The 12,709-nt window shown below is 32.2% G+C and overlaps 1 protein-coding gene across 1 annotated transcript; it reads right to left on the bottom strand.

The window, feature by feature from the left end:
- Positions 1–8,752: 8,752 nt before the first annotated feature.
- On the bottom strand, positions 8,753–9,341 carry LOC126885749 (uncharacterized). Its single transcript, XM_050652540.1, has 2 exons — positions 9,232–9,341; positions 8,753–9,133 (listed from the first exon to the last, which is right to left on the bottom strand). The coding sequence occupies exons 1-2, from the start codon at positions 9,311–9,313 to the stop codon at positions 8,904–8,906; spliced, it is 312 nt and encodes a 103-aa protein (XP_050508497.1). The 5' UTR covers positions 9,314–9,341; the 3' UTR covers positions 8,753–8,903.
- Between the last annotated feature and the right edge of the window lie 3,368 nt (positions 9,342–12,709).

The raw sequence follows: 12,709 nt of genomic DNA, 5'->3' as shown, positions 1-12,709 counted from the left end.
CTTAGTCTCAGCGTCCGTTATGGCTTACAAATTGTAGAAGCCTCGGAGGTGTTACCAGAGAAGGTTCCCATTGTTTTCAATCTGGTAGGATGTAGAGTAACATTTTTGGATGTTGTTTTATGTGCTATTAGATTGAAAACTTAGTTTTTTGTTAGCAGTTGCCACTAGAATATCTGTGGCAAAAAGTTTATCTAATGCCATCCCTTCTTTGTGAACACACACACACACACAGTTGCCGCTAGGGCATCCCTGCCATTTCGTTCGTTGCAATCCGTAACTGCACGCTGGTTGTCCTGGTTGGGTCAGAGAGAGCAGCATATGTGCCTCCTGATGAGAGACTAATAAGTTTCGAAACCAGTAGAGGTGCTAGGTGCTTGCTGCACTCTCTGATTGCACTAGAATAATGATGCGGCTGTAGTTTCGTGTTGCAACGAAATTGAAAATGGTTATTCATTTTTGATTTACAAATAAATAACTTCACTAAGAAATATAAACACTTTAATGTTAGATTGAATGTATAACAACTTCCACTGCTGGTATAACACAAGACGTAACATTAATAACAATAACTTTAGGTTCACAGAAAAAGGAAAGATTTTTGTCAAAAGCACACTTACTTTTAATAAAAGGGATTTCGTTGATGTCAGAAATAACATTTAACGGCGGTTTTCGTGAAAAGATATCTGAAAGATGATACAAAACCGCTCTTAGAGGGTCATAATGGTTTACAGGAAATAACATTTTAACGTCGTTCATAACTCAATTTCCTTGTCTCTAAAAGGACAATAAATATTTGCTAGAAGCCCTCGAACATTTTCTTTTCCTGGTTGTTGGAGTATTCTTATATTTAGATGTATACAGAGTGTTGCAACGTTTCTCATAATTGACATTAACCTATCAATAACTAATACTTCTACTAAATGCTTAGAGACAAGTACCTAAAGTATGGATTAAAAGAAATAAGTGAAGATTATTACAAATTTTTTTGTATTTCAAACATAGATTCACAAAAAGTCCGGTAAAATATTGCATAACGTCTAAATTTTAAAGAACCGTTTGGATTGAAATGAAATTCGGCCCACACATAGCTAACATGTCAAAGATAAAAGTGATATTTTGCCGATAGGTGCTTTAGCCCTGGGTGTAAGTTTCACCCCTTCTCGGGGGTCAAAAAATATACGTTCAAAATAAGTCCGGAAATGGATAAACTGACTGATACAAGCAGCTTTTGTTCTATAGCGTTTTTCACTTTTTTAGACGAATTTTCGCAAATAACTCAACAAATAAGTATTTTATCGAAAAAATCATTCTTAGCGAAAATTAGCCCATAAAAAAGTGAAAAAAGTGGTGTGTGCATGAAATCTCTAGACCCCGTAGAAGCAGTCTTATACCTAATGAAAAATAGGTTCATACTTGTCAAATTCCAAATCGAATATTTCAACGTGAAATAACCAAAAAATTAAGCACCTTGGGGAAAATTCATTAAAACTTTTTTAAAGGGTTTAAAAAAATATTTATTTTCGCTTTTTAAAAAAGTTTCTACTAACAAAAGAAAACAAGTTACACTCAAAATAAAGTTAGTCCCTTTTTTTTGGTAAAAACCCTTGGGGGTTTTTTAAACCCTTAAAGGATTTAAAAAAAGATTTATTTTTGCTTTTTAAAAAAGTTTCTACTAACAAAAGAAAGCAAGTTACACTCAAAATAAAGTTAGTCCCTTTTTTTTTGGTAAAAAAATCGTGAAAGTTGTCCCCTGATTAGCATCCGAAATGAAATTAATCGTTACCGCTGTAAGTTGATTTACTCGTATATGTATGTATGTATTGTTTATATATGATCTGTAAGTTTCATCGGTTCAAACTGCTTATTTTTGAAAGGGCTGTAGTTGAAAGGGATAACTAATCACGAGTGTATACAAATGTTGAACAGCCATATCTGAATTAACTTTTGTCTTTCAGAAAGACAAAAAATTCGAAATATTAAGAAAAGCAAAGCCTACATTTTTTTACTCTTTGCGATTATTTATAATAATAATAATTTTTAAGTTATTTTGAAAAAATGCATTTCTTTCATAATTAAAAATTACAAAAATATTATTTTAAAACCAAATATTTTCAAAAATAAGCACTTTGAACCGAAGAAAGTTACAGATCATATATAAGCAAATAAAACATAAGTAAACAACTTGTGAAGAGGTAACGATTAATTTTACTTGAGATGCTAATTATGGGATGTTTCTCCCGATTTGTTTACCAAAAAAACGACCAACTTTATTTTGTGCGTAGCTTCCTTACTTTTGATATTATTTATTATTATTTATATTTATTATTTATTATTTTAAAACCAAATATTTTCAAAAATATGCACTTTGAACCGAAGAGACTTACAGATCATATAAGCAAATAAAACATAAATAAACAACTTGTGAAGCGGTAACGATTAATTTTATTTGAGATAAATATAAATAATGTATAAATAATTATGTAAATGTTTATATTACTGAATAGAGAATTGAGGAACCTTTCAAATGAGCTAGCACACAACCCATATTCTCATTTAAATACATCATCGATTACGTCATCACGCCCAGATGGATGACGTCACAAGTATACCATATATGCCACAATATCACAACTTAAAAATAAAAATCGACCTGTTTCGGGATTTTTCCCTTAAAGTCGCCGGTTTACGAAATAACGAATTTATTCCTTTCATTTGCACCATACTGTATGTGAAGTTGGAACTTAAAATCGAAAACAAATTAGAAGGAGAAAACGAAGACGTCCTAGAGCAGGGGTGGGCAAAGTGCGGCCCTCGGGCCGCATGCAGCCCTTTATACATTTTTTTGCGGCCCGCGGAGAAAAAGTGAATTATTTTCATTTAAAGATTTTTTTAATTAGTGCTAATATTAATAAATAAATATAGATAATGCAGCTTTTAATTAACAATTTTCAGCGGGTCATTTTTCCGCAAAGTGTAACAACTGACGGAGCACCAAATTTAACAGGAACAAATATTGTAATATTGAGAAAACTTAGAGATTACGTCCATGAACAATTTTCAGAACATCAGTTATTATTTTTCACTGCTCAATCCACGAGCAGGTATTGTGCAAAAATGTTTTGCAAGTAGCCAATGCCAACGTCATTTCAATTATAACTAATATTGTTAATTATTCGTTCAATAGGATTAAATCATCGTGCATATTTTTATATTATTTAATTCTTTCAAAGAAAACAAAAATAATTAAGGGAATCTAAGATTTTTCTTAATTTATAACTTTGTTTATTTTGATTTCAATGACGCGTGCTGCATATTACGTATGATGCGTGTTTGCATCTATTTAAGCACAGAATTTCCCTTCAAATATTTAAGTAACTAATAGCAATGTGAAAATAGAATTCACTATTTTATTTGGGAATAACACAATTTAAATTTGAAATTAAATTTATTTGACGTTTCTATTTCCACTTAGGAAATCGTTATCAAAATACAAAATAAATTAAACTAATTAAATAAATAATTAAACTAAGCATAAATGCTTAATTTATTAATGTCTTGTATTTTGATAACGATTTCCGAAGTGGAAATCGAAACATCAAATAAATTTAATTTCAAACGTAAATCGTGGCTCATTCCCAAATAAAATAGTTAATTGCATAAGATGTCACAAGGAAATAGCTTCAGAACAATATTAGAGAAAAAAAAAAGAAATAGGTTCGGAGATAAAATAAAAATAAATAAATATATAGATACACATATATTTGAGGAAAATACCATGCTTAATTAAGTGCGAATGCTGTTTAGGGGGGAGGGGTACGGTTTGATAATTTTTTTTGTTTAAAATTTTTGATTGTTTTATTATTTTAAATAAAAGTACATAAATAAATAAATAAATTAACTTTAAGAATACTCTCTAAAATTTTCAGCTTGACCGGAGTAAAATTACCGAAAGTAAAGTATGTTTAATATTCCTACCTTCGACTTGCTTTGCAGTAGCTTGAGCGTAGTGAGAAACGTTCAACAGCTGTTCCCGTCTTTTTTGTAAATTACTCTACGATTCAAGTACATATTCCGGCGTGCATCACTTTACGATTTGACAGACAAAAAACAAATTGAAATAAAAGTTGTCAAACCAAACGTGTTTTTCTCAAAACTGCTTTTTTCAAAGGCGGTGGATATTGTAACTCAAAAACTACCTACTTGACAGATCCACGTGAAATTTTTCATAGATTTTCTTTAGACATTTCGTGAGGTAACTCTGTCGAGATATGTTTTGGTTAATAATAATAAATATGTTGATTTTCACCCTTTTTTACAAAAATTTTGTTATTTTTACTTGTATTTTGAGTAATATAAAAAACTCAAAAATAAATCGTTAAAATTAAAAAACTCAACAGCGTTACCTCGAGAAACTCATAAGCTAATAAAATATTTTAGAATTTTTTGTTTCGTAATATGATCCATTGACGAGTTCTACTGCAAAATCCATTTTTTCTTGGAGCTGCCTGTAAACAATTGCCATTGCATTGTTGGCTTATTTTTCAATATTTGGTTTAAATAAAATAATTCTACCATAATTTCAAACAAAATTCAAGAAAAGGTGCTTGACATGTTGATTTCAAACCATGCCCCCCCCCCCCCCCCCCCGTAAACAAAATTAGTAAAAAGTTAAAAAAAACATGTTAAGGTAACAAATATTGCGGCCCTCAGTAATAGACCAAAAATATATTTTGTGGCCCTTACTAAAAAAAGCACCCCTGTCCTAGAGACTCTACTGAACGAAATATATATGGCAAGAAGAACGGCCCCATTGGGATGTGGCAAACGGTAAACAGGAAGTAGGTAAGAAAAGATTTTATTAGATCGAGGTGCAGAGAGACTAAACATCCTATACGAAATAAATTATGTGATAATTGATAACCGGGTAATTGGTCTCAAACTCCTATATGTAGGGGAACAAGGGGCTTGTTGTAACAGGGGTAAGTAGTAACACGGCTGTTCATAGGTTATTTGACCGTTTTTAACTAATTTAGCTGACTCAATCTTATTCTCTTATCGCCCTGCAAATGACACCGTCTAGCCAGCCATCCTCCGATAGTTGCAAATAGTAGTTTTGTGCACGTGCTTCTTTTGGATGAGGTAATTTAAAATTTGACTCTCATAAAATTTTGGTTATCGCTATTGTTTTAAACAGAAATGAATCTTTTGATATTCATTTCTTTTCTAAATTTAGTTATACTTTGATGTTGCTTAATGATTTTACGATTAGCAAGATATTTTTACAGCTATTTTAATAAATATACAAAAGTGTGCTACGGGGTATGTTGTAACAAAACGTTGGGGCTTGTTGTAACATGTTACAAATTGCGCTGAACCTTACTAAATTTATGATCTACAATATAAAAACGTATTATTAAGTTTAGTAATGGTCCAGAACGAGACAACATAAAAGAAAATCAGAAAGGGCAACTCAAAGCCAGGAAGGGAAATCTACGAATTAGGTTCAGCGGAAATTTTAGATAATCAATGTAGCATAAAACAAGCAAGTAAAACAGCACGGACTGTGCCATGTATGTTTATAACGATATAGAAAAAAGAAAAACATTAAGAGTCTACAAGTGGGCTGTACTAAATAAGGGATAATTTTTGACAGCCGAAGAAGAAAGTAAAATGGCTTCGTATATTCTGAAGTGCACCGAAGTATATTTTGGACGAATTCCCATGAAGATGCGAAAACTGTCCTACCAATATGCTGTGAAACTCAGTGCTAAGCAACTTCCTTCTTCTTGGTATCAAAATTATACAGTTGGCCAAGATTGGGTCCAAAATTTTATGAGTAGAAATCTACATTTATATTTAAGAACACCAGAAGCCACCTTATTAAGTCGAGCAACATCTTTTAACAGGACCAACGTTGATATTTTCTTCTAAATATTCCAAAAAATTCGTATTTTCGTAATGTTACAACCTGCCCCAATAAATGTTACAACTAGCCCCAAACGCGGGGTAAGTTGTAACAATGCACTTTTTTTGGTAAAATGCTAGTTAATTAAAAAATAACAGTCTTCTTAACTTTTCTTCAGTTCAATTTTATTCAGAAAGAGTTAAACTAGCGTTTAGTGTTTAATTAGTGATAATTGGGAAAATAGCTGTCAAGATATATTTGATTTTATGAAAATTGTTACCACTAGCCCCCTGCTCCCCTATCTGGTTTTTCTTTTACATACATAGGTACCATATATTACGGGTAGCTAAATGAATTGTTGATTAAAAACCTAAAACAACGTATATATCTTTTAAAAACCTTTAAAAAAGTTTTAAATATTCCAATGCTATATTATATTTAGTCTCGTCGCCAAAATGCGGAGTAATATAGAGAGTACACATAAATATTCAGAGCAATACAAGCGACATCAATCATACTACAAAGTGACCTGTCAACGGGAATCCTCTCTATTCCAACTAGCGACGCCAACGGTGAATGATTACACTCGTGTATTCATAAAGAGTCATGTGCTGTGTATGCTGATGACGAAATAAAAGAACAACTTTTTTTCTTTTTATGAGATTACGGTTATACGTTCAAAAAAGTGATACACTCATTAAATTTGTAGAGACTATCGTCTACGTAAAAAAATTGTTAGAGGAAAGATCGTTTCCGAATGTTAGGTATTTAGCAAGGTTCTGTAGCTATTTTCTTGTAGCATGTCTAATTTAAGTATTAGGTTTATATGGGATTAAGCCAAAATTACTGGTGTAATGAAAATTACATTTTTAAATAACTAATGTTTTGATGTTTCTATTTTCAGTCCGGAAATCGTTTGGAAGATTAAAGAAAAACGCCTCCTAAGAGAGATCTAAAAAAACACAAGACACCCTGCAGATAAATCAAACTATAGCAGGGCAGACAAACACTTTTTTTATCTTTAAAGAGGGGGGTCTGGAATCTTCAAAAGACATCTCAGTCCAGAACGCCGCCTGACTGACCTTAGTGCAGGATTCATTCTTTGTATCCCCAGCGATGGCTCCCGAGGTACTTTAAAATCACTCTCTCGTCGTCGACGCCGCGCCGAATGCCTACCTGCTAAACCAGACCCTCCTCTGTCATCCAGCGCTCCGAAAGCGGAATGGCCGCTGCAAGGTCGACATCGCTTCCGAAGCACTTTACCTTCATTTATCCACAGACTGTAAGCAAGGAAGCCCTTCCTTTTCCCCGTTTCCCCCTTTTTTTGGTCCCAAAATTGGGTTTTTTTTTGTATGTTTTTTTTATTAGAGCTTCTTTACCACAGTCTGTCTCATACAATCTAACTCACCTATTCGCCTCTCATCAAAACTTATTCCCTCTACCTTCTACTTACAATATATTTCCCTCTCACCCCTATCGTTGGTACAGCTGTTTTTTCTCCTCTTCTTTCCTCTTGATCACTACACGGATATAGTTGTGTATACTAGTCCAACCAGATTTATTTTCAGTCATTCTCTCAATAATTTCTCGCACTGTCACAAAATTCACACCTGTCTCTCTTTCCATTCTGTTCCTTTCTATTATCCATCTATTGCACTCTAGCATCGTATGTGTAACGGTGTCCGGGTGTCCGCAGTATAGACATTCATCAGTGTCAGCCTTTCCAAACCTAGAGAGGTAGGCTCTAAAACACCCGTGTCCTGTGAGCACCTGCGTCAGGAAATAATCCAGTCGTCTGTGACCACAGTCCATCCAATCCTTCAAGTTAGGTAGCAGAATCTTTGTCCACTGTGCCACATGCTCCGTGTTGTTCCATTCTTCCTGCCAACTTTCAATTGACCTTTCTCTTTCCTGTCGTCTTCTCTCTACCATAGTGAGCTCAACGTCTCTTCTCTCGTATAGTTATTTTCTTTCTACTACCAACACATGCAGCGGAACACATCCATTGATGGCCCACAAGGCTGCGGCAGTTGCGGCAGACACAGTCCTGTACGCGCAAAGCGCATGCCTCTCGCAGCAGAGGTCCGTAAAGTTGGCTTGTCCACTTTTATATAACAATAAAATTTTCATGCCATAATTTAGTGCTCATTTAGTGCTAATTTTGTACCGCAGTCCCGAATTTTGTGCTCTTTATTTATTTAAAAAAGCAGGTGGACAAGCCAGCTTAACGTTAAGCTGGCTTGTCCACTCTTAGTACACAATGAAAAAATAAAATTATTCAGATTCTAAATAGGCTATAATTTAGTGCTCATTTAGTGCTAATTTTGTACCATAAACATTATAATGAAATATTTGTTTAAACAATTTGTTATAAACAAAATTTTAAAAAATTAAAAAATAGAAAATTTTTTTATGCTAGAATTTAGTGCTCATTTAGTGCTAACAAAATATCCATATCCTGAATTTTGTGCTCTTTATTTATTTAAAAAAGCAGGTGGACAAGCCAGCTTAAAGTTAAGCTGGTTTGTCCACTCTTAGTACACAATGAAAAAATAAAATTATTCAGATTCTAAATAGGCTATAATTTAGTGCTCATTTAGTGCTAATTTTGTACCATAAACATTATAATAAAATATTTGTTTAAACAATTTGTTATAAACAAAACTTTTAAAAATTAAAATATCGAAAAATTTTTTATGCAATAATTTAGTGATCATTTGGTGCTAATTTTGTACCATAAAGATTATTATAGAACATTAAAATTTTAAACAGTAATAAAAACGAAAATTTTTAGTGATCCAATTTAGCGCAAATTGTGTGCAAATAACTAAATAAGACATCGTGAGATCAAATTTGGTGCTCTTTATTAATGTAGAAAAGAATTACAGTCTAAATATAAAGGCATGGTGATACAGTTTTAATTGATTTTATTTATACGTTTTTTCAACTTTAATGTATATTAGAAATTCTATGTTGACTTTTTTGTCCACATCTTTGGTTAGAGTTCTTTGTGTTCCTGCATTGAGACACTGCGACATATTGTTGTGTAGTGTCCCATGGACAGTTTTCCTAATCCATTAGTCGACGTAAGGTCATTGTTAATGTAACGGATTACTCCTACCAGTAAATAATAATCAGAGGTCCCAAGTACATCGGGAAATTTTATCGGGATGTTATCCAGATGAGTTAATGTCCTGATGTCCGTTAATTGAATTAAGATAATTGGACCTGTAAAGAAATTATTTTAAGTATATGGATTTTCTTTAATTTATGTGTACACGTGAAAAATAAAATACTTTTGTTGATTTTAATCATTTAAAACGTACCACTTGAATCATATTGCACTTCTGATTGTCCTAAGCATCCTCTTCTGCTACAATCTCTGTCAGCTGTTAATGCTTCTTGCATTTCCACTTCGCTTAAAGCTTCCTTAAAGAGTAAGTTATCCAAAAAATATTAATTCGTTTCTCGGGTTCTTTGAGGGCAACCATTATTACAGTTTATGACTATTCTGTTAATTGGTAATTTTTCAATTAATTTTAACATCATGTCAAAAGCATTTGTGTTGCAGTCTACGTGTATTACTTTTTGAAGTTCATTATTTGTTTTGTTTAGTGTCTTCTGTATAGCACTTTCATGAAACTCCAGTAAAATTCTGCCTCGTTTTACATAAGATTGTGCAACTCCCATCTTTTTTATATATAGTGCAAGTGCAATAAATGGACAATCCTTTTGTAATGTTTTTAATGCATTTTCGACTTCAGAATGGTCTATTGCTCCAACAATAAACGATTGTACAATTGAATCTATTGCACACGTGTTATAAAATGAATACAATTGTTTTTTAATTTTCACACCCTAGAATAAAAGAAACCGGTATAAAATTTTAAATATTTTAATTATTTTGTTTATCGTAATAAATTCATAATTTGATTGAACTGAGTTCATTTAAATTAAGTAATTATTCACTATTAACTATTTTGCAACACAAAGTAATATTTAATATAAACTGATTAATTTTACCTTTAAATTAAAGCATTTCCATTCTTCAGAATAGGCACTTTCTGCAAATTATCTTGAAACAGTGAATCAAAAGTAGTTTGGTTTTGATCCAAGTATTTTGATAACTTTGCAGATTTTGTTCTCGATTTTTTAGTTGTATTTTTTGATGCCTTAGTGACTTGACCACGCCAATTTTCTTCTTTTCCTAAGTCGATTATTTGTTGTACGTTGTTTACAGCACTGCAGTTGTTGCACAACATTTCACTACTCCCTTTTTTTTTGTTGTGCACAACTGGATGAACACAATTGGCATATTATTTCTTTGGTATTAATTATTCTTACGTTCTCTTCTTGAATTGTATCTGTAAACATGAGAGAAAATAAAAATAGTTGTAAAATATATAACAAGGTGTAATGAATAAGAAATACCTACTTCAGTTAGAAGCTTTTACATACCTTTTACGAATTCTTTATCTTCCTTAATTGAGATTGACTTTGGTTCAGTAGCAATTATTAAATTTCTTTCTGCATCAAGATCTTTCTCCGATTCATTTCCAGATCCTTTAGTAATTTCAACGTTATCTTCTTTTTTTTTCATTGCATCTGTTTTCGCTTGAATTATATTAGAGCGACCAACCAGGTACTCTAAAATCGCATTAACTGCTGCATCTGCTCTCAATTTTTTTTTCAATTAAATCTTTTTTTATATTTTTTATTTCGCTTTCTACTGCAGAACTGGAAGCCGGAATTTTACCAAATCCAAATTTTTGTACCCAAATATAAGACCATAACGGGAAGCTTTTAATGTCTTTCTTTAAACGTGCGCAAAATTCTGGCAAATTAAATGGATTGTCATGTATTCCTGTTTCTTTTGTTTTCACCATTTCGACTTCTTTTTCAACATTTTCAAACCAATCTGACCAACAATTTATTGGTTTATCTGTTAAGTTTTCACTTTCTTCGTTTGTGTCGTCAAAAATAGATTCATTAGTTGGCCTCATTGATTCCCATTTTTCTGTTACTTCTTCGTCGAAAAGAGCCTCTTCTAAACCATGTGGCTGAACTATATTTTTTAAAAATTGTTTTTGCGTTTCACAACTACTGTCTTCATTTGTATTAATGAGTAATCCATCTGTTTCGCAAGAAGCCACTATTAAAATTGCTTTTAGAATAGTGGTTGCTCTTTCTATAGTTTGACATAATATTAATTGTCCTATAGCAGCTTTATAAAATACTTTAACTTTCTTAGATTTTGTCAAGTCACTCAAAAAATTAACGTACAATTTAATGAAATGAGCAACATCCATTCTAATAAAACATTGAGGGAGGTCAGAAGCATTAACATATTCTTCGATGGTGCGGTACTGAGTGAATGCTTTAATTCTGGCGATTATGAGCGCTTTTCCTCCATCACACGTGAATTCTTTAGGTTGAGGGGCACCTAAACGAGTCCACTCGTTAAGGAAGTACATAACTGCATTAGTATTATGTACTGAGCTCAGCATTTGTGCTACACTAAATTGTCCTGCATCGTTGTTAACAAAAATCGAATATAAATAAACAGGGCCTGCTTTTGTTCCTCCAATCGTTTCAATGCTATTTGCAATATTTCCTGTCGCATCTAGACAAACGCTTGTAATTTCATTTTTTGCATAATAAAAGTATAATCTTGTTTGATGTGCGGTCCAAAAGTGCACGAAAAAGGGATCATAACCAATGCCATGAATTGCGTTATTCCAGGTAGAAGTTTTCATAATACGTATTGCTTCAAAAAGGTCTGAATGAATGTATTGTGAACGGACATGTCCAGCTTTAGCAACTCTTAAAACAGGTGCACTAGGCATAAAAGGTGGTTCTTGATCGCCTGGTTCCATATTTCCTCTAGCTTGTTCAGTTCGATACATTTCTGCTCCTTTATTAGTCAATTCAATTGCAACTTCCGTCCGAAATGGTTCCCTCAAATAGCGTTTTTTGCATTTGCCAAAGTTTTTTCCTTTCTTGACAACACATTCCATTTGCACATCTTCAAAATAAGTTTCATTATCAAGTGTACAAAGAAGTTTGCTACCACAGCTACAATATCCTAAAAAAATTACATTTTTCTAAATAAAATTTTTATATGATTTAAAGTTTAAAAAATAAGATTATAATGTAATAATAATAACGTAAAATAAGTCTTGTACACAAATTTTATAATTAAAAGATTGAAAACAGGAACATATTTAGGTATCAATATTATTTTGAAATGTCACTTTTCATACTTAATGAAATACAAATGTGGACAAATTCGATTTGATAAATTTTTATTCGTATTAAAAATTAGAAGCGTATCATTGAACATTTTGTGGGTTGATAGATATATTTTTGTGGTCTATTTATTTATTTATTATTTAATCTATTTATCCATAATCTATTAAGTCTATTTATTATGTAATAGGAACTCAAAAATACTTAAATACCTAGGGTAGACCGGGGCAAAGATAATAATCTAATCTAAACTTCTTCACACTTATTTCGAAGATATTTCGATTATTATTTATCGATACAGTCGCTATTCTGGGCAAAGGGAATAGCCAGGGTAAAAATAATAATCGAAATATCTTCATAATTTATTACCCCCCTAATACTTACATGTGTACGTCCGCATGAAAAGGGCCCATTTTGTCGATTTAATTTTAGGAGATAATCGTAATTTTCTAAGAGTTTAACTGTTAAATTGTTTTGGTCAGTCAGAGTCAGACATATAAAATCTCATAGTCCTAATATTACGATTATAACAAATTTGCTATAGATAATTATGTA

This window comes from Diabrotica virgifera, chromosome 5 (assembly GCF_917563875.1).
Source record: "Diabrotica virgifera virgifera chromosome 5, PGI_DIABVI_V3a".
NCBI lineage: Eukaryota > Metazoa > Arthropoda > Insecta > Coleoptera > Chrysomelidae > Diabrotica > Diabrotica virgifera.
This window is presented reverse-complemented; position numbering and strand designations above follow the sequence as displayed.